Here is a 23,081-nt window from a genome sequence, read left to right on the forward strand (position 1 = left end):
GGCTTCACCCCTTCCACGTGAAACTGCAGCCATGTAAAATGACAAAACTTGCTATTCCTGAACAGGTGGCGCTATTTCACATTCTCCTCCTCCTTCCTACTTCACGGTCACTGCTGTGCATACCGCCACTATGGTGTTTAGTACCCTGTATTATCTTGTATGCATACGTCTGTCTTCACAACTTTATTTATTTTTTAAAAATATTTATTTTTGAGAGACAGAGCAGAAGCAGGGGAGGGGCTGAGAGAGGGAGACACAGAATCTGAAGCAGGCTCCAGGCCTGGAGCTGTCAGCACAGAACCTGATGTGGGGCTTGAACCCACAGACCACGAGATCATGACCTAAGCCGAAGTCAGATGCTTAACCAACTGAGCCACCCAGGTGCCCCTGTCATTGCAACTTTACACTGGGCAATCATATATCTCAAACCTAGAAGGGCATCTGGCACATGACAAGCACTCAAAAACATTGTGCCCGTTCTGCTTTGAAGTTGGATGTGGTAGGGCATGGCAGGCCAAACTTCTGCTGACAACTAGAAAAAAACAGATAAACTACAAAAATACTTTTTAAAGCATAACTAGTCATGGATACAACAGGGACTAGATGGATGAATACTCTAGCGAGGGATGAATGTTCAGTGAGCCAATAGTCAATAGCTGTTTCTTTTGTTTTTTATTTTTTACCCTTGCTGCATTTGTTGACCCTGAACATGAGCTCAGGATTACAGTGTGGCCCAGGCCGAGGGCTGTCACTGAGGAAAGAGAAACCATAATGCATTTAATGTGGTTTATGTGAGGTTGAGGGGGTAAAACTGCAGTTTTCAGAGATCTCAAAATACATGGCTTCTGAGAGAAGGCTGCTTCTGGGGGACAACTAACTGAGAAATGTCCAAGCACATGGGAAGAGATCAACCCACAGGTTCAAGAAGCTCAATAAATCCAGGTTGGCAGTACAAAGAAGAACACAGACAGACATATCATAGTCAAACTGCTGTAAACCAAAAATAAAGAGGAAAATCTTAAAACTAATGGAGCAGTAAGACAGACACATACTTCTTTTTTCTTTTTCAATTTTTTAAAATGTTTTATTTAGTTTTGAGAGAGAGAGAGAGAGAGAGAGAGAGAGAGACAGAGTGTGAGCGAGGGAGGGGCAGAGAGAGAGGGAGACACAGAATCAGAAGCAGGCTCCAGGCTCTGAGCCGTTAGCACAGAGCCGGATGTGGGGCTCGAACTCACAAACTGCGAGAACATGACCTGAGCTGAAGTAGGACGCTTAACCGACTGAACCACCCAGATGCCCTGATAGATACTTCTTAACAGAAATGATGAAAGACAGTAGAATGACATCTTTAAAGTGCGGAGAGAAAATAACTACCAATCTTGCATTTTATACCCTATGAAACCATCTTTCAAAACTGAAGGTAAAATAAAGCTGTGTTTAGATAAAAACCAAGTAAAAACATGGCTATCAGGTCTGCACTAACGGAAAAAATGAAGGGAGAAAATGAATCTAGAGAGAAACATGGGTATGTAGGAGGCAATTAAGAACAATGGAACACACCGATATAAAATAATACTAACTGTACAAAACAATATTTATGTTTGTTGCAGTTTAAGTGTATATATATATATATATATACATATATAAAACCAAAATGCACGACAATAATGCACAAAAGCTACAAAGGAGGGGATGTAAAAAGAGTTATGTGCACTAAGAGTCTAGGAGTATCAGGAGGTGATAAGATAATTTATATCAGACTGTAACATATCAAGAATGCATGTTGAAATCTGAAAGCGCCAAAAGAACTGTAAAAGAATACATACTTAATATGTTCAGACAGTGGTAAAAGTAGAATAAATACTTGTGATTTACCCCCCCCCCCCCGCAAAAGGTAAAAAATGAAAAAAGAGAAGCAAACCCAGTGGGTCAAACACAAAACAATAAGAGGGTAGACAGAAGCCTAACTGAAACAATGATTATATTAAATCCGACTTTCTCAACAGTAGCACCATTGACATTTTGGGTTTGATAATTATTTGGGAGTCGAAAGCTGTCCTATGCATTGTAAGATATTTACTAGTATCTTTGGCCTCTGTCCCCCAGATGTCAGTAGCATCACTCCAGCTGTGACAGCAAAAAATGTCCTCAGAAACTGCCAAATGTCCCACGGAGGGTAAAAATGGCCCTTGGATGAGAACCACCAGCTTAGAGTCATCATAATCCCAATCAAAATGCCAACAGGACTTTTGTAGAAAGCAACAATAATGCTCTAAAATTGATGGCACAGACAATCTTGAAGAGGAGAAGTTACACTGGCAAGTTGTGGTTTCTTACGCTATTTGATTTTAAGGTTTACTGTAAAGGTATAATAATTAAAGTCAGTGTGTTATTAGCATAAAGAATGACAAACAGACTAACAGAACAGAATAGCCCCCTCGTGTACAACAGATCTGCATACTGGACAAGGGCAATGCTGAAATGACCTGGTGGAAAGAACAGTCTTTTTAATGGAAGGTGCTGTGTCATTTGCCTATCCATGTGAAAAAATATATATGTCTTGATTCCATCAGACACTGGATTCAAATGTGAAATGTAAAGAAACTGTAAGAAAACAGAGAAGAGCATCTCTGTGATCTTGGGGCAGGCAAAGATTTCTTAAACAGGATACAGAAAAGGGCTAACCATAAAAAAAATTGATAGACTGGATTACATTAAACAACTTCTGTTCATCAAAAGACATCATTAAGAGAATGAAAAGACCGGGGCGCCTGGGTGGCTCAGTTGGTTGAGCGTCAGACTTCGGGTCAGGTCATGTTCTCACGGTTTGTGGTTTTGAGCCCTGCATCAGGGTCTGGGCTGACAGCTTGGAGCCTGGAGCCTGCTTCAGATTCTGTGTCTTTCTGCCCCTCCTCTGCTTACACTGTGTGTGTGTGTGTGTGTGTGTATGTCTCAAGAATAAATAAACATTAAAAAAAAGAGAGAGAGAGAGAGAGAGAGAAAGTGAAAAGACAACCCACAGAGTGAGGAGATATTTGCTATATATCTGACAAAACACTCATGTTGATAATATAAGATTTTTCATAAGTCATTAAGAAAAAGACAACCCAGAAGAAACATGGAAAAGGACTTGAATAGACATATCAAAAAAGAGGATGTCCAAATGGCTAATCAACATATAAAAAGACACTCAACATCATTAGTCAGGAAAATACGATTTAAAACGTCACTGAAATATTGCATACCTACCAGAAGGGCTAAGGTGGAAAAAAAAAAAGAAAAGAAAAAGAAAAAGAGAAAGGAAAAGGAAAAGGAAAAGGAAAAGAAAAAGAAAACACTAGGTGTTGGCGAGGAAATGAAGCAACTAGAACTCTCATTTAGTACTGGTAGGAGCACAACTACTTTGCAAAACTCTTTGGCAGCATCATTCTATAGGTGAACATGCGTATGCTCTATGATCTAGTAATTTCACTTTTTGCTAAACACCCAACAGAAATGCGTACACAAACATACCAAAAGATGCATTCTGGATTATACTATCCACAATTGCCCCTGAACAGAAAGCGCTCAAATGCCCTTCTCTAGTAGAATGGGTAGATTTCGGTACATTCTGTTAATGGAGTACTCTACAGATAAAGATTTATCACAATTGGAGAGCTTCAAAAGAATGGGCTATAGACTCAGAAAGAGATAAACCAGCTTTCTGTAAGGAAGAGAGTATACCAAATTGCTACTTTGACACGACTATAAAAGGCAATCATATACCTTTATGGGAGGGCCGTGAAATCACACTTGTGTGACAATATGTCAATTACAGAAAGAATTGTTTAGAGACTTAGAGACTCAGGAGTTCCAGATTCTTTTCCTATAAAATGCAACCCTGATTATTTAAAGTGGCACTGCGAGGTTTGTTGTTGCTGTAACTGACGGCACCAGGGGCATTCTGGCCCAAAGTGATACTGGGATGAGGCCTTTGGATTCTCTGGCTGAGTAGAGAATACCACCCAGAGTTCAACTGTGGCAGACTGGGACTGAAAAAACATAAGCCTGAATAACCAATTCTCGATTGCTGACGGCCAACTCTACCTTCCTAGCTCAGTGTGCCCAGACTGTGGTTGTGGAAAGCAGTCACTAAAGAGGCAAGGGAAGACATCTGCAATTATAGTGCATGGGCGAACCTGTTCCCCACCACGGCCTCTCCTGGTTCTCTCCTCTCTCTCTGCCTTGTCATGGGGATGGGTCAGGGACCATCCCTGGGCCATGGCATACAGGTGAAGACAAATGGGAGCGATCTGTACAGGACAAAGTGCTATGCCTTACAGACACTTCAAGGATAAGACAGTAGACAGAGTACTTACTATATCATACAATCAAGAAGTGAAAAAGGGAGAAAGAAGGAAGCACAAAAGAAATTTGGGGAAAAAAAAATGAACACCAACAGTGAAGTGTTCATGGAGGGAGGAGGATTTGTGTTGGAATTCAGGGACTACACGTTTGGGGCTATGCATGAAGGCTGCTCGAGGTAAAATGCCTGTTACAAGCAAAGGCCTGGAGGAAGAAGAGTGAAAGCATCTAGTAAATGCAAAGACAAGATAGAGATGCCATCAGAGCAGGTGAGCCACACACCATTCAGGACTGACATTCTGATCACCTGGGCCTTTGCACTTGCTGCTCTGCCATATATCCTCCCGATTTGCTCTCTCATCTCTTTTAGGGCTTTGCTCAAACGTGAATCCTGAGTGACGCCTTCTCTGATCACTCCTATGGAAAACTGCAACCCATCCTCACTCCTCCCCACCCTGGCACTCCCTATCTTCTTTCCCTGACTTAGTTTTCTTCAATAGCACTTAGCACCATCCGTCAAACAAGATTATCTACTATTTATTTGTTTACTGTTTCTCTCCTCTCACTAGAATATAGGCTCTAGAAGAGTGATAACTTGACATGTTTGCTTATTGCTTCTGGCACAGAGCAGGTATTCGATAAATGCCTGCTGAGTCAACAGCCACATTCTAAGGTCTGATTCTCTCATTGGTAGAGCTTTAATATCAGCTACGCCTCAACTGGATTCTGGGTTAAAACTGCCATATTCTTCTTCTCTTGGGGTAATTCCTACAGGTAGATGACATCATCCTTTATGGGAAGATCTTGCTAGGTTCATTCTTAAGAGGCAATCATAGCTCTAGATTTTGGCTAGGCCACTTATAGGCTGTTTCGAGGACAGGGCCACAATAAGAACACAAATCTGACTATCTGGATTCTAGTCCTGGCTCTACTCTTGGCTGTGTGACTTCCATGAATTTCAGTTTTTTCAGCCTAACATACACTTGGTAGATAAGATGATCTCCAAAAGTTCTAACTTTGAATAACAAGCATATGGATAGAAAGACTGGGTTTAGATTCCAGAGACAGGAGTTCAGACCTGAGAATTGCCAATACGAGTTCCTGGACAGACGGAAGAGAATTAATATTTGTTGAACAAAACTCACCAAATGCCCGGCATGTTCTAGGTATTTTATGTGCATAAAAGTTCCTCATCCAGAAGCTGACTATACCACAAGGCTCAGAGAGGTTAAGTGATGCCATGGGCACACAGCAAGCAATGTCAGACATGGAATTCACCTCAAGCCTGTGTGACACAAGCCTGTGTGACAAGCCTGCACGCACACTTTCTACCATACAAGAGGTTCCCCCAGTCTGCTTATCAGAATCAAGGGGGAGCGATGTAAGTACAGATTCCCGGGCCCCACACCAGAGCTACTGAATCAGAATCTATATTGGGGTGGAGGAGATGGCAGGTATCTTCTGAAACTATTTTAAAAGTTTTCAAGGTCAGTCTGATGACCAGCCAGGCATGGGAATCCCGCATTGTATACATTCTACACAAACTCTATCTTCTGAAGAATAAGAACCAGGTGGTGAAGGGGTACGTGCTCAGTATCCATCTGGCAGTAGTGTGCAAAGTACACTGGGGGACCACTGCTATGGGTTAAAATGACTGGTTTATTCGTGCGTCTCTCCAACTGAACAGTACACTTTTTTAGTTACTTGTGATTTTCCTAGCATCTGATACAGTGTCTGCCAAGCAGGTCCCACTCACTGTTTGTTTAATAAATGAGTAAAAGAGGGGTGCCTGGTGGCTCAGTCAGTTAAGTGTCCAAATCTTGACTGGCTCAGGTCATGATCTCCCAGTTCATGGGGTCAGGCCCTGCGTCAGGGTCTGTGCTTACAGCGTGGAGCCTGCTTGGGATTCTCTGTCTCCCCTCTCTCTGCCCCTCCCCGGGTCATGTGCACTCTCTCTCTCTCTCTCTAAAAATAAATAAACATTTTTTAAAAATGAGTAAAAAAAGCTGGATAAACACAAAACCTCCAGCATACCGTGATATTTTGTAGCTTCCTACTTCTTCCTACCCAGAAATGTTTCCTTAGCATATACTATGTGCCACTCACTGTGCTAAGTTCTTGACAAGGAAAGGGAGATACAAAGTTAACTGGAGGGTCTAGCCCTGCAAGGGAGGAGTATATAATAGAACCCTAAGGCATATACAAAATAGAAGGTAGAGGAGGGGAATCAAGGAGACCTCCCACAAATCCTTCTAGAAATTACTTTAGGCTCATTTTGTTTACAGCTGTCCTCTACAGAATACTTGTGAAACAGTGCCTTGTATTACACTAACACTATGTGCCTATACCTTCTACTAGACAAGAAGTTCTTTGGTAGGCAGTATATTCTAGAAAAGTGGCTCTTAGCTTAGAAAAGGGTGTACATCAAGAATATATGCTCTTTTCTTTCATCATTGGGGTAGTGTCAGAGGAGGCCTAGTGGATAGTTATGATTTTCACTACAGTCCTGTGAAAATGAAGCCACCCCCTAGTGCAGTGCACTGGTTACCAAGTGGGGAGTGGAATTCTTACTTCTACTGGACAGTAGTGAGGAGCTCTTCCCCTTGGGTGTCAAAGGAGGCCAAGTGAGGAATCTGGACTTCTACTGGCACTTGGCAGTAAGGGGGGGAGGGGTGCCCTTTTCTTCTGCCAGAGTGGTGTCAGAAAAAGCCAGCTAAAACAGAAGACTTAAATAAGATCCAGAGTGTCACTCAGAACATAATGCAAAAATGTCCAATCAAAAATCATTCATCATACTAAGAACCAGGAAGATCTCAAACTGAAAGAATAAAGACAATTAATACATTCAACACTGAGATGACAGATGTGAGAATTATCTGACAAAGTTATTACAGCAGCCATGATTGAAATGCTTCAATGAGCAATTCTGAACTTGCCTGAGCAAACGAAAGAATAGAAAGCCTCAGCAAAGAAATAGAAGATATAAAGAAAAAAATAAATAGCAATTTTAGAACTGAAAAATTCGATAACAAATGAAAAGGTCAGCAGACAAGTTCAACAGCAGAATGGAGGGGGCACAGGAAAGAACCTATGAGCTGTAAAAATGAATAACAGAAATTACCTAATCTGAACAACTGAAAGAAAATAGACTGAAAAGAGCCTCAGGGACCCATGGACCATAACAAAAGATCTAAGAGTTCCAGAAGAGGAGGTGAAAAAGGGCACAGCTGAGAAACCACTCAAAGAAATAATGGCTGAAAAAAAAAAAAAAAAAAAAAGAAATAATGGCTGACAACTCCCTCAAATTTGGCAAGAAACATACATCTATATACTCAGGAAGCTTAGTGAATCCCAAATAGGATAAATCCAAAGAAATTTACACTGATCATAATTACATCATAATTTAATTCTGAAAAGGAATGACAAAAGAAATAATGAAAGCAGTCAGAAAAATGATACCTTGCCTATAGAGAAAAAATAATTGGAATGACAATGGAGTTCTCATCAGAAACCATGTAAGCCAGAAAGAAGTGGCACAATAACTTTCAGGTGCTGGGAGAAAAAAAAGAAAAAAAAAAAAAAAAGAACTATCGAGACAGAATCGTATACTGAGCCAAAATGCCCATCAGGAGTGCAGTGTAAATTGAGACATTCTCAGATGAAAGAAAACTAAAAGAATTTATCACCATCAGGCTTGCTCTAAAAAAAACATAGCTAGGGGCGCCTGGGTGGTGCAGTCGGTTAAGCGTCCGACTTCAGCCAGGTCACGATCTCGCGGTCTGTGAGTTCGAGCCCCGCGTCAGGCTCTGGGCTGATGGCTCGGAGCCTGGAGCCTGTTTCCGATTCTGTGTCTCCCTCTCTCTCTGCCCCTCCCCCGTTCATGCTCTGTCTCTCTCTGTCCCAAAAATAAATAAAAAACGTTGAAAAAAAAAAAATTAAAAAAAAAAAACATAGCTAAAGGAAATTCTTTCAACAGAAAGGACACATTAAAAAAAGGAATACTAGGGGTGCCTGGGTGGCTCAGCTGGTTAAGCATCTGACTTCAGCTCAGGTCATGATCTCACAGTTCATGAATTCGAGCCCCATATGGGACTCTGCTGACAGCTCAAAGCCTGGAGCCTGCTTCAGATTCTATGTCTCCCTCTCTCTCTCTCAAAAATAAATAAACATTAAATTAAAAAAAAAAAAAAAGGAATACTTGTGTCAAGGAGGAAGAAAGAACATGGTATGTGAAGATATGTATAAATATAATAGGCTTTCCTTATTCTTTTGAGTTTTCTAAATTGTGTTTGATAGTTGAAGCAAAAATTGTAACCCTGTCTGATTTGCATCTAAATGTACGTGTAGAGGAAATATTTACAACAATTATATTATAAATGGGGGAGGGTAAGGAGACATAAAGGGAAGTAAGGCTGCTATCCTTCACTAGTGCTGGTAAAGATAAATTACGTACAATGTAATACCTAGAAGAACCATTAAAATGGTTCCAAAGAGATACATTCAGAAATGCTGTGATAATAAAATGGAATTCCAAAGAATGTTCAAGTAACCTATAAGAAAGCTAGAAAAAGAAAATAAAGAAACAAAAACCAGAACAGAAAACAAAAAACAAAATGGAAGATTAAGCTCTATCATAATAATTATATTAAATATAAAAGGTCTAAATATACCAATGAAAAAATAAATAGAGAATGTCAGAGTAGATTACAAAATATGACCTATGTCTATGCTGTCTACAAGAAACTCTCTTCAAATAGAATATAGGTAGGTTGCAAGTAAAAGGACAGACGAAAAGGGATATTATCATGCAAACATTAATCAAAAGCAAGCAAGAGTGGTTATCTCAACATCAGATAGACTTCAGAAAAAAGAAAATTACCAGAGATAGGGAGGGACATTCTATAACCATTAAAGGGGAAACCAATAGAGAAAACAGCAATCTTCAACGGATTCTGTCAAGACATAAATGCTAAATACAAAACAACCACAAAATGTGTGAAGCAAAAATAGAATAAAACTGAAAGGAGAACTATGGGTGGTCACCACAAGCATAGGTGGTGACTTCTCAAAGACTGATAAAACACGTAGGAAATCAGCAAGGATAACAGAACTCAAGAACACCTCAACCAACAGGATCTAAGCAACATTTAAAGAACACTACAACCCACAACAGGAGAATACACTTTCAAGTGACCATAGAACAGATACCAAGATGGATCGTATCTTGCACCACGAAACAGAGAATACAGTATGATCCCCAACCACAATGGAATTAAACTAGAAATCTCAGTAACAGAGATAACAGGAAAATCTCCAAATACCTGGAAACTAAGCAACACATTTCTAATTAATTCATGGATCAAAGAGGAAATCTCAAGGGAAATTTTAAAAAGATACATAAAAATGAATGAAAGTAAGGGACGCCTATGTGACTCAGTTGGTTAAGCAATCAACTCTTGATTTCAGCTCAGGTCACAATCTCGGGGCTGTGAGATCCAGCTCGGCATCAGGCTCAGTGCAGAGTCTGTTTGGGATTCTCCCTCTTCCGCTCTCTCTGCCCTTCCCTGCTCGTTTTCTCTCTTTCTCTTTCTCAAAGCAAACTTAAAAAAAAAAAAAAAGAAAGAAAGAAATGAAAGTAAAAATACAATGTCTCAAAATTTGTGGGCCACAGCTATAGCCATGCTGAGAGGGAAATTTACATTACATGTACAGTAAATACATATATTAGAAAAGGGAAAAGGTCCCAAATCAATAATCTAAACTTCCACCTTAAGAACCTTGAAAAAGAGGAGCAAAATAAAACCAAAGAAAGCAGAAGAAAATAATAAAGAGTAGAGCAGAAATAAATGAAATTGAGAACAGAAAATAGAGAAAAATCAATGAAACAACTGGTTCTTTGAAAAGATCAATAAAATCAACAAACTTCTAGCAAGACTGATGAGAGGGAAAGACAGATACCAAAGAAAAAGAAAAGAAATCCTCAGGCCCAGACGGTTTCATTGGAAACTTCCACCAACCATTTAAGGAATTAACACCAATTATACACAATCTTCTAGAAAATGAAGAGGAGGAAATCTTCTCAGCTATTTTATGAAGCCACTGTCACCCTGATACCAAAACCCAACAAAGACAATACATAAATAAAAAGCCTGCAAATTTCCTCCATGAACACAGATGCAAAAATCCTAAACAAAGTATTAGAAAATACAACTCAGCAGCATGTAAAAACAATTATATACTATGACAAAGTAGGTTTTATTCTAGAGATGGAAGGCTGACTCAATATTTGAAAATCAATCAGTGCAGTTGGCATTAATGGGCTAAAGAAAAAAAAAATCACATGATTATATCCCCCTCGTCGTTCACTTCTAAGTGTTGAAGTGTTCTAGGACTCAGTCACTGGGCCTGTTTCTTTCTCCACTTATTCCCCCTTATGACTCCCACATATATCTCCATCTCCATCAGATCTCTCCCTTAAACTCCAGACCTATAAACCCCGCTGCCTATGGAGACACTTCTACTTGGGGAGGCATTTCCACCTGGACACGTACAAACCTAAACTCCTGCTTTCACTGCTCAAACCATCTCTTTCTGCAATTCAGTAAACGCAATCTCCCATTTTTACGGCTGCTTAGGAGAAAACCTTTGGCACCACATAAACTCATTTTTGTTTTAGATCGCTTATCTAATTTGTCAGCAAGTCCCAGTCTTCCTCTAAAAGACAAAATCCCCAGATTCCTATCTCCAGAATCTGACCCTCTCTCACCACCTGGTCTTCACCTTTCACCTAGGTTATCACAACAGCTGCTGAATTGGTCTTCCCGCTTCGGCCCGTGCACCCTTGCTATTTTCTACTCAACAGCCACAACGTTCTTCTTTTGTTCAAAAGTGTTCAGTGAACTCTGATGTAATTCAGAGTATTATCCAAATTTCTTACTATTGCTTACAAGTTCCCACATGATGTGGTCCATGTCATGTGGTCTATGGCTGCTTTTTTGAGCTCATTTCTAGCCTTCTGGTTCATTATCACTCCGGCCTTACCATCCTCCTTGCTGTTCCTCAAAAATGCCAACAGCGGTCTAACAATTGTACTTGGTTTTCCCTCTGCGTGGAACAACATTCCACATACAGTATATGGCTTGTTCTCTCATTTCTTTCAAGGCTCTGATCAAATGTCATCCTATCAGGGAGGACTTCTCTGACCCGCATATAAAACAGACTCCTATCCTCCCACAAATCCATTCCTCGCCCTCCTTGATTTTCATTCAAGGTAGATATCGCTTTCTGACTTATTTTATATTCGCATGTTTTTTCCATCTATCTTCCCTTGTAGAAGGTAAGCTTCCTGGGACACAGATCCTGTTTGCTTAAAATAGTGCTTCAGACATAGGTGCTCAACAATTATTTGTTGAAAGATATTTGTTGGAAGAATGAATCACTGGCTCAGGAGTGAAGACTTCGGGATTGGACATCAGATAACCTCGATTTGACTCCTAGCTCTGTCATTTTCCATGTCCAAGTGATATTGGACAGATTACTCACCCCTGTTTCATGTTTTCTCATCTTTGAAATAGTGGTAATAATCCTCATCCCACAGAACTGTTGTTAAGAATTAAATAAAACCAAGTATGTAATGTGCTTAATACAAAGTGACTTGGTATAAAAGGGTTCAGTATATGACAGTGCTATTCAATATAGAAACATGGTCTACATTTGGACTCAAAGGCCCTTGGTTACAATTATGACTAGATATTAACTGTATGATTTTAGGCTATTCACCTTTTTTATATTAATTTCCTCAATCAGCTTTAAATAAAGTGGTGGGATGAGAAAATAGGTTAAGAAGCAGTCCTTTCCCTCCAATCTTAGTTATGTAATCTTGGGTAGGCCACCTAACGTCTGTCTGTTTCCTCATTTGCCAAATGAGAATAACATAATAACTACCTTATAGCTTTGCCATGAGGATTAAATGAGTTACCGTGTGAAGTGTCTAGCCCCTAGCAACTGCTCACTACGTTGGCTACAATTATGATGATTCTAGTCTAGAAGAGAGTCAAAGCATCTGAACAAAGAACTACAATACGGTGCAGTGACAGAAAAAACAGTCACCAACTAGAAGAATGTTTCTTAACTGGAGTTTGCCCATTACTGGTTAATTCCACACTAATCAGTAAAATGTGAAACTCGGTTATGTCTACAATAACCTGACTCCCTACCACCACCCCCATAGCAGTGAGAAAGACAAATTTCTTCACGGATTTGATAACTGGACTTTAAAACTTTTAAAAAATAGGTAAAGGGGTCAGAGACTCAAATAGTGCTCTAAAGGAGGTCAATGAAACCACTGACTTCCCTGCCCCCACCCTCAAAAAAGTTAACATGTTACTTAAATTTGAGAAACAATCGAAAGGACCCCCCCACAGGGCCAGGGCAGCATGTAATTTCCCGAACGAAGCCAACAAATTAAGGGCACGACGGTGTTTTATGGTGGTGCTGTCACAGACTGAACGTCAGAACTGGACATTAAAGGGTAGTCCTGGAGGCTGAGTGGGAGCACCCCAGGTGAGAAAAGGGGCGTCACCCTTGAAGAAAGAACAGCAAGAGCCAAGCCTTGAAAAGTGCACGTGGGTGGCTTGGCAGAACCAAAAGGAAGATTTGGGGGGGGGGGGACAGCCAGACAGCGGAACGTATACGGAGAAGAGCGCGGCCTGGGGCCCGCCAGGTTAGGGAGAAAGCCGCCCCCGCCCCCCCCCCCCCCCCCCCGCTCCCGTACCTGGTCCTGCTCACTCAGCAGGAGTGCTCCCTCGGAATCCCCCTCCGAGGGCTCCCGGTTGCTGAGTTCCCTCTAGCTCCCGCCACTCTTCCCTTACCTCGTCTTCCAGCCTTTCCCTCACTCTCCCGCCTCCTCGGCCCCGCCGGAAGTGACGTTCTAACTAGCGCGCCGTACAGCGCCAGAAAGGTTCTGCGGGAGCGGGAGAAAGGGTTCCGGTGAGATTCACTGCGCCTGCGTGCGGCTGCGAGCGGTCAAAGCGCCTTCCGGAGGCCGTAGAACTGCGCCTCTCTCCTCGTCTGTTCCTTTCGAAGTGCCCTAAGCGAACTTCAGAGAGGCCGCCGCCACTGAAAGGGCGTTTTTCTGTAGCCCCGACACCTCTCGGTGCGCAGCTACTCCGGCCCTTGCCCTTTGACCCTGCTCTCACGGCGGGGTGAGAGGTCGGTGGCCATCTTGTGGCGGCGGCGCGGGTGGCTGTTACTGCGGAGACCCATCCCCTCCCCCCTCCTTACCCCTCTGGCCGTCTGTCAGTCAGTAAAGAGCCCCGTAAGCCGTCAGGTGAGACCCCGGCCTCGCGCCGTTGCTCTTCCCGCCGCACTGGGCGGCCCAGGCCGCTCCCTGCAGGGCCTCTCTGCCGCCACCATGTCCTCCTTCTCCGAGTCGGCGTTGGAGAAGAAGCTCTCGGAGCTGAGCAACTCTCAACAGAGCGTGCAAACCCTGTCCCTGTGGCTCATACACCACCGCAAGCATGCGGGACCCATCGTCTCCGTGTGGCACCGCGAGCTCCGCAAAGGTAAACACCCCCTCTGTAGCCCCTTGGGACTCCCCTGGATTGTCCTCTCCTCGGCTCACTGCCGAGGCCCCTCTAGCTTCTTAGTGGAGGCTTGCTTTCCAAGCCCCGGCCTCTGATTGCACTTCTGAGGTTGGAGACAGTGTTATTCCCATTTCTCGGAGAAGGAAACTGAGGCCCGGGAAGGTTTAAGGTACTTGTCTGAGGTTCCCAGACTCCCAGTTCATCCGGCCCGTTTCCCCTTCGGCTCCTCCTGCCACTTGTGACTATTATTATCTCGACACCCTTGTAGAAGGTACTGGCCCAAGGCTGTTGTGTGCCAGGCGCTTTGCTGGGCATTTGGAGTAGGAGCCAGAGGATTCTGGAGTAAGACTGCCTAGATCAAGTCCTGGCTTAGCCCCTTATTGGTTGCATGATATTGGGCTAGTGTCTTCATCTCCCTGTGCTTCTGTTGTCTCATCTGTAAAACGAGGACAAAGATAGCTGCCACTTACAGAGCCTTTATTCTGTGCCAGTCACTATGCTGAGAACTTTACTAATATCCTCGCACTCAGACCCGCTCTGTGAAGTGGGTACAGTTACCCCCATTGTAGAGCGGTTAAGAGGCCACACTACCTAGACCTTATCTCTTAGGCCTCTCTTCTCATGCATCTTTCATTGATTCTGGACCCTGCTCAGGATCTGACATTCATTCATTGAGCCCAGCCTGTTATGTACCAGGCACTGAGCCGGGTGCTTGATAACACGTTGGCTCCAAAGGCCTACTGCCTGGAATTTAAGCCTGATTTTGCCATTCACTGACCCCGGTAGCTTAGCTTCTCTGACCCTCAGTTTCCTTACCTATAAAGTGGGTATGATGAAGACTGATATTTGCTGTGCCTTTAATTATGTGCCAGGTGCAGTACTGGTACCTTCACATACATTGCCATTTTTTAAATTCTCTCAGAGTTCTCTGGAGTGGGAACTTTGCAGATGAGGAAAAACTGAGGCTCAAACAACTGGCTGTGGCAAGGAGTAAACAGTAAACAGGATAGTGCGGATGAACATCTGGCTTGGTGTCAGGCACAGTGTAGGCATTTCATAAGCAATGGTGAAATGGGACTGCTAATTACTCCGCGTGAGGCAGGGTCTTTGCCTTCAAGTGCGTACAGCTCGATGGGGAAGGATAGGCACCTTTACAGCTGTTACCCTGACAATTGCATAGCAGAAAGCTGAGGCAATGAACCTTAGAGCAATTGTGGACAGGCTCTGTGTCGTAGGCCCTCCATAGTATAGGAAGTAGCTTTACATGTGCTTCTCCTGTCTCTGAGGTGGAGATCCCACCTACGTGGTTAAGTATTTTCAAGGCCTCAGAACTGGGGAGGCTTAGACTACATCAGGCTGTCAGGCACCAAATTCCAGAATTCTTTCCGGAGACCCAGTTCTAGCCCTGTAGCAGAGACTCCCCTCCCTCCCTCCAGATATCACGTGCTGTACTGAGATGGGGTCCCCTCTGGGCATTTGGGGGCTAGAACCTGGAGCCCCCCAGATCCTCCTTTTTGTACCCCACTGTGCCATTCAGATACTATTTCCAACATCCGAGATGTGAATCACCTCTACAGGGACCTCAGAGAGGTCGAAGTCCATCTCAGATGTCACTTTTGTGAAGCCTTCTTGATTCCCCACCTCATCCTATTTGACTTATGGAAAGTAACAGAGTGCATTCATTTATGAAGCTCCTTTCACCCTAATTTTATATGATCCTAATCTCATGGAGCCTACTGTTTTAAGGAGGCTAGCATTATTATCTCCCATTTTACAGATGAGAAGGTAAAGATACTGAGAGATTATAGCTGGGGCATAAGCCTAGAGCCCTCTGATGCCAAAATTCGTGCTTTCAAATACCCACTGCCTTGGTGCCCATTAATAAGTGAAGGTGATCATCTGACTCCAACCAAACCCATAGCACTTTTGTTTATTAGAATTAGTCACTGTATCCCACCCCCTGTCACGTTAATTTAGCATTTATTTCATTCTTACTAGTTCTGGCTTTTTCACTAGATTTGTGTTTTGAGGGAGAAACTAGGCCTTCTTGTTTCTTTGCCACGCTAGTAGGATTTACCATAGTGCCTGTTACAGTTTAAAAATAGGTTAGGAGTTCAGTTGTGGTCTCTGACATCATTTTCATGGTTGAGTAAAGGATCCAAACAGCACTACCTCATACAACTTTCTGTGGGATGTTTTATATCCGTGCTGTCCAACAAGGTGGTCACTTGCCACATGTAGCTGTTGAACACTTGAAATGTGTGACTAAGGAACTGGAGTTTTTTTGTGTTTTTTTTTAATTAAGAAAAATTTTTTTAAACGTTTATTCATTTTTTGGGGAGAGAGAGCGAGTGAGCGTGAGTGGAGGAGGGGCAGAGAGAGAGGGAGACACTGAATCTGAAGCAGGCTCCAGGCTCTGAGGTGTCAGCACAGAGCCCAGCAGGGGACTTGAACCCGTGAACCATGAGATCATGACCTCAGCTGAAGTCAGACGCTTAACCGACTGAGCCACCCAGGTGCCCCAGGAGCTACCGTTTTAAATAATTGTGCTAGTTACAATTGAAGTATTCAGTAGCTATCTGTGGCTAGTGGCTGCCATATTGGATAGTGCCAAGGTAGGGGATGCTCCTCCAAGCATCAGGATCATGAATTGAGCATGCCCCCACACTGAAGTGGAAAAAGATTTTGTGCCCTTATGTTGAAAACGTCTAGCCTCTTAGATTCTGGCCCACCCTGAGTCTTTAGAAGTGGACAGTTCAATCGATGGTCAAGTCATTTTCCCTGAGGTATTCACAGACTATCTGTGAGTCACCTTCAAAGTATTACAGGATTTAAAGAAATTACTTTGTGTTTTGCTTAAATACTACTTTTATTCTTGATAAAATAATAAGAATTTGATAAAATAATAGGAATTTTGATAAAATAATAGAAATAATTCTTATTTATCCCTTTGGGCTTCATTCTAGGTAGAACTTCCCTTTATGGAGAAGTTATATGTAAAATGCTCTTGGACGAATATTTTTTTAGTAATGTTTTTGTATGTTGCCTTGAGTGCAGAAAAACAGGCCTTTTTTTCCTGTTTTGGATGTCAAAACCAGCTAAACGTGACATTTTTTTCGTCAGTTAACCATATAAATTTTGCTTAATAACTGTTCTGCTCATTTGGAATGGGCATAGTTAGGCTGTGAAAGGATCTATTTTGTCATATTGGAAAGACATCTGAACAAGTGAGTTGTCTGTCACCTGGGACTAGAGTGGAGGGTGTGTGTGTTCAGGTGCTCTGGGCTTTGTCATAGCACCTTTACACACGTGGTACTTATGTTGGCTTCAAGAAGCTGGATGTGGAGGGATAAAGTTTCATGCTAAATAAATCCTCATTGCAAAGTTTGAGGATGATGAAAATTCATTGGCAATGTAAATAGTGAAAAACTTCGGCTCTCTGGCCTCTTGGCTATCGTGTTTGTAGTACTGAAAAATGTATCACGTCTTAATTGTCCAAACTGACATTTTATACAATGGATTCTGAGTTTTTAAACATAAAATACATGGCATTTGTAAAGCTTCACATAGTCCAATTTGCTTTGTTGAAGTTGAATCTGTTAACTCGTGGCATTATTAGACTTGGTGGTTTTACTTGTTGCAACATCCCAGAACGAGGTTTGCTTTTTTAAAAAAAAAGAACAGCCTTTGCCATAACGATACCTTTGTAGCGAGAGTAGAATATTGTAACTGTTGACACTTTTCCATCTGCTTTTGAGTAATAATTAGAATAGTTAAAGATACTTCCAGGTTTACATATTATCATCAGTTAGCCATGTTAAACTAGGTTAGTACCAGAAGGTTAATGTAACTCAGGATATCCATATTTAATTTTATGAATACATACTTTAAAGATTGTTTTTAACTTTGTTTATTCTTCTGTAGCTATATTTTAAAATGTCACATCTTATGCCTGCTGTGTCAGAATTTATGCATGCTGTGTGCATTTCAAAAGAAACAGGTGGTTTCTGAGAACAAGTAGAGTAAGGACCAGCTATTTAGGTGTGTGAAGGTTCTATAAGGCTTGTTTGAGTTTTTCAGGTATTTTAGCATGAGAGAAAACGTAGTGTTTTGGACTGTCTGATTGTGTTCTTATTTATTTCCTTTAAAAGAAAACTGGGACCAAGAATGATAGTGATGTAACTTTACGGTTGAGAAGTTATGTGCATAGAAGCCAGGAAATTCAGTAATGTTCCCCCAAGCAACTGTAACTCAGACACAGTGCATGAGGTTTTTATGGTTTAATATATGATACCATATAGAGTAATAGAAAATACTACATTTAATATGTATAAGAGAGAAGAATTACAGTTTTTGTGGGAGCCATAATTTTGCGTATCCAGAATTCAGACATCTTTAAGTTTTCAGTAATAACGTAGCATTAATAATATATTTGTATTTGAGGTAAATATCCATTGGCGCACCTAGAGATTTTTCTGGATTATAAAGTTGGTATCATTGGCTGATTATTGTTATTGGAACGTCCAAAGAGAAATTCTCACCATAGGAACATAAATTACAAGAATCTGCTTTAAAACTGAAACCTAGTTCACCTAGCTCAGTCTTTCATTCTGCAGGATTTGATAATTAATAGTGAATTAGAAATGCTTATCTTTGCAATAAAATAAATGAAAACCTTGATTTTAATATGTCTTCTTGAGAATGTTGACTGCTTCTCCTGTAGGAATTTTCTTTGGATTATCTTTATTTTTACTGTCAATTATTCCTGTTAAAATATCACAGAAATGAAAATGGCCCATTCTTGTTTTGTTTCAAAATTGTATTCTCAAACCTGTTTTGTTAGAGATGTCAAAAAGTTACTTAAGTTGTTTTTTCAAACATAAAGGAGCCCTGATCTCAGGTAGGTAATGCTTATCTTAGTTTCTTTGGGAGTATTTTAGGGCAGAAGAATTGTGGATTGAGCATTTCCTTGGCGAAAGTTAAATTATCTTTTTTTTTCCTTTTTTCCAGCCAAATCAAATAGAAAGCTTACTTTTTTGTACTTAGCGAATGATGTCATCCAAAACAGTAAAAGGAAAGGACCTGAATTCACTAGAGAATTTGAATCTGTCCTTGTGGATGCTTTTTCTCATGTTGCCAGGTATGTTGTCTGGTTTTTTTGTTTGTTTTGTTTGGTATTTAAATGCATTACCCTTTCCTCTTTATTGTTCTTTCCTTTTCTGGGATAACCTTTGTAAATTGACAACTTCATATTTTACAGGGATGTGCTTTACAGTGTTGCAGAGGCCAAATTATAATTTTATGTTTTGTTGCACCCTTAAGAACTATTTCAGACATGTGAACATGTTGATGCATTGAAGAGATTGAGTCTAGCACTTGTAGAACATTTTTTACCCTAAATATATTCATTTATTGAACTCATTTCTTGAATATGGTGTTTTCCTTGGTTTGACTAAGTTGTCTCATTAGTTTATGGTCAGAAAACAAAGCTAAAGAGTTTGTGGAAACTTTCCAGTAACACAACCTTAATAGCAAGATATTAGTTGCTTATGCCTTCATTTTTCCTCCCTTCTTTCCTTCTTCTAGATGTCTAGAGGTCTAGTTTACTAAAAATAGTAGTCATTACTATAACAATAGAGATAATTATTAGTGTGAAAAGTAGATATTTGCTCTGGCTATATCATATTAAATCTCTTCTGTTTTTTTTTGTGAACGAGAGGACTAGAGCATAGAGCACACGTGTAGCTAATATCACAGAAAATACATTTGATTAGAACTTTTATAAATCATTTTTAGTTATTTAAAAACAAACTGCTTCCTGTAGACCCAAGTTGGGTGCCCAGGAGGAGCAAAGAAAAACTGTTTTTCACTAGAATATTAGCAGACGTATAAAAAAAAATCTTTGCGAAAGGAAATTGGGAAGACCAAAAAGGAGACCGACTGGTTAAACAAAATTGTTGTAGATCTAAAGTGTAAGTGAAAGGCCTTAAATGTGTAAATGGCTCCAGCATTTCACGAAAGATTTGACAGGTTTGAAGGAATAAAATGAGAAATCCAAAAGAAGCAAATGACATCTAGTTTTCTAGAGGTGGGAAAAAGATTTTTGTTTGCCAGCTCCTTGGCTGGCTCTTTCTTTTAATGAACATGGGCACTGAAGAAGCAGAATGCATTACAATCTTGAAACAATCCTGAATCCTTGTAACAGAGTAAACTTAGAAAAGACTGCCAGAAAAGCTATCTGAGATAGGAGCCAGGCATTTTCTTGTTTTGAGGAGACGTAGTTCAGTTTCTTAGGCTGTAGCTCTACCTCCAGCACTGTCTGAGTGACCTGGGATGTATTACTTAGCTTTTGGAGCCCAAGTTTCCTAACTGATTAGAAAGGGCCAACAGCACCTGTCTCGCTGAAGTTGTTGTGGGGCTGAAGTACACCAGTCTGTTCGAAAGTACGTAGTCTGATGCCCGGTCCCCAGTCTTTGTTCATTCGTGGGTATATGTTAAATCAGAAACTATGTGACAAGAGGGACCATTTGTTTTTTATTTGCTGTATCCTGGGCACCTGGTAAACGGTCTGGCACAGAGCTGCCAGGTTGCATAGTTTTAGGGAATACCATTTATGTAGCCTTGATGGGATTGGTGTCCCGGAGTTGGGCAACATTGTGGTCTGCCCTGGTACAGGGAGGATTCAGTAAATCTTTGTTGAATGAATTAATTAGGGTATAGGAAATTGACTAAAATAATTTCCTGTAAGGATAGTAAACATAACATTTTTTATTTAAAAATGTCTTGGCAGATTCTGTGGCATTATGCGGAAAGTAAACCTGGTCCTTTTTTTTTTTTTTTTTTTCTTTTCCCTTTCCTTTTTCCTTTTTTTTTTTTTTTTTCTTTTTTTTTTTTTTTTTTTGCATTCTTCTAGTATAATGTCCTTCTTGGGTATTAGGTTCAGGGTCCCCATGTTTCCAAGCCCCTTCCACCATTTTTGGAACAGAAGAGTCAGCTTCTCCACTTCAATCCTGACGTGCCTTACCTGTAGTAAGAAGTACTCGGTCTGGTTTTCGTTGCCCAGTTGATGAACAAAGATAGGGGACCCATTAATATCGACCGAAATTGATTAAAAGAATCTCTTTATGGTAATTTCCTACTTCCTCACTCCACCCCCTCAGCACCCCCTGCCCCCCAAAAAACCCTCAAAACCAAACCTCTCAAGTCAGAGGAAGCTACCAAGCTCCTAGGTTAGATTTAATTTGAATAGTAGTTTAATTAGCTAGACTTTGAACTTTTTTCCACACAAGGCCTTCTTATTGTCTTCTCAGTTTGGAGATAGCTGTGCACTTTGTTTTTCATTCAACATGTATCGGAGTGCCTTCTGTGTGCCAAGTACCGATGCAGACACTAGAGAAGCTGCAGTGAACAAGGCAGGCAAGGACAAATAAATGAACAAGATGCTTTCAGAGAGTGATGATATGGACATAATGAGATAGAATGACATTCTGGAGTGGGATCCCTTCTAGTGTGTTCATGGAAGAGCTCTCTAAGGAAATGGGATTTGAGGTAATCATCCATGAAGTAGGAGCAAACAGCTGCTGAAAAGAACCTAAGGTAGGAGTAATCTTGGCGTGTTAAGAGGGCCAGTGTGGTTAGAGCAACTGCGCTGAGAAAGGGAAAAGTGGCATCCAGATAAGATCAGAGGGGCAGGCAGGTTCCCGTCACGTAAGTCTTGTAAGCCTTGGGAGAGAGGATTTTGTTCTGACGGGATGTCAGTGACGGAGTCTTAAGCAGGAGAATGATGTATTCCATCACATTGTTAAAAGGTCTCTCTGGTTTGGTGTGGAGAATGGGTTATAAAGGCCAAGGGAGGGGCAGGGATGTGAGGATGAAGGATATTGCTCTACTACAGGCTAGAGGTGACAATGGCCAGGACTCAGAAGCAGTGAGAAGATAGTAATAGCTTCTAGTTTATCCAGTGTTTACTTTGTGGATGTATTTGACTGCCCCCCCCCCCCGTAAAAACTGATAGGATTTGTGGGAGCTGGTAGTAAAGGAAAAGAGAAATCCGATTATTTCTAGGTTTTTGAGGGGCAAAGATATGGTAGAGGAAGTCAGAAGGTTTGTTTTGGCCACGTTAAGTTTGAGATGGCTAGTAGATATTCCAAGGAGTGATGCCAGATAGGCAGATGGATGAAATAGTCTGAAGCTGAGGAGGAAATTAACTTCTGGAGACATACATTTGAGGTTATCACCATATACATATTTATTTACTGTTGTGTCATGGATCGCCACGGATACTCCAGGATTGGAGACTTGCTAGGAGGACTCGTAGCACTCCGCGTATAGTCTTGCTTACAGCTGTGATTTATTACATTGGAAGTATACAAAGCAAAATCAGCAAAGGAAAAGGTGCATGGGACACAGTCCAGGGCAAACCAGGTATAAGCTTCCAAGAGTCCTCTCACAGCAGGGTCACACAAAACATACTGAATTCCTCCATCTTTGAATTGCCACAACACGTGTCAAGTGTTGTGTACCTGGGAAGCTCATTAGAGACTCAGCGCCTAGGGTTTTTATTGGCGTTAGCCACAGATACTCTCTGCCAAAATTCCAGACTCCCAGAAAGAAAGCAGGTATTCAGCATAAATTACATTGTTTGCACAAACAGTTTAGGCACAGTAAACTACCCTGATTATCAGTTAGGAAATTGCAAGAACGCTCCAGAAACCCAAGTTTCCAGGTGACAGCCAAGGGCCAGCCTGGTGAGCAGGCCTTTTCTAAGGGTAACGGTCTCAGGCTTGCTATGCTAATTCTTTTCTGAGCTATTGGCAGCGGAACATTTCTGCTCCAGTTTCACATGAGGCTCTGTTGGAAGTGCTGAGGATATTTAGAAAGAATTCCTGCCTTTAGTAGGCCTATTACAGTGCTACTGTGCCTGGCACAAGACGGGAACACACAGATTATGGTGAGTATACCAAGGAAGTGCCAGAAGAAGAAAAGGCCCCAAGCTGACTTGGCAAGGCCTCAGCTGACATTTCAAGCAACAATTCTGTGTATAATGCACAGTTTGCACTTTTCAGATCAGTTTTGCAGCGATTGGATTTATAATCGGAATTGAAATGCATACTAATTTGTGTTTAACATAAGTTATATATGTATTTAGTAATC

At 41.3% G+C, this 23,081-nt stretch overlaps 2 protein-coding genes across 3 annotated transcripts in view; one reads left to right on the forward strand and one right to left on the reverse strand.

Annotated features, from left to right (window-relative positions):
• Window positions 1–13,323, reverse strand: part of TTI1 (TELO2 interacting protein 1) — a 44,883-nt gene extending 31,560 nt beyond the window's left edge. The window contains exon 1 of the mRNA XM_058685568.1: window positions 13,215–13,323. The gene's annotated coding sequence lies outside the window, so the exon portion shown is untranslated. The remainder of the gene's footprint in view (window positions 1–13,214) is intronic.
• A 52-nt stretch (window positions 13,324–13,375) lies between these two features.
• The window catches only part of RPRD1B (regulation of nuclear pre-mRNA domain containing 1B), a 51,182-nt gene continuing 41,476 nt past the window's right edge, over window positions 13,376–23,081 (forward strand). Inside the window, exons 1-2 of one of the 2 annotated variants that reach the window (XM_058685570.1) lie at window positions 13,376–13,907; window positions 18,939–19,068. In XM_058685570.1, coding sequence (XP_058541553.1) covers window positions 13,757–13,907; window positions 18,939–19,068 — 281 coding nt within the window. In that variant the 5' untranslated portion in view covers window positions 13,376–13,756. The remainder of the gene's footprint in view (window positions 13,908–18,938; window positions 19,069–23,081) is intronic. The other variant, XM_058685569.1, reaches the window with a different exon arrangement.

Source organism: Neofelis nebulosa, chromosome 9 (assembly GCF_028018385.1).
Source record: "Neofelis nebulosa isolate mNeoNeb1 chromosome 9, mNeoNeb1.pri, whole genome shotgun sequence".
In the NCBI taxonomy this organism is placed as follows: Eukaryota; Metazoa; Chordata; class Mammalia; order Carnivora; family Felidae; genus Neofelis; species Neofelis nebulosa.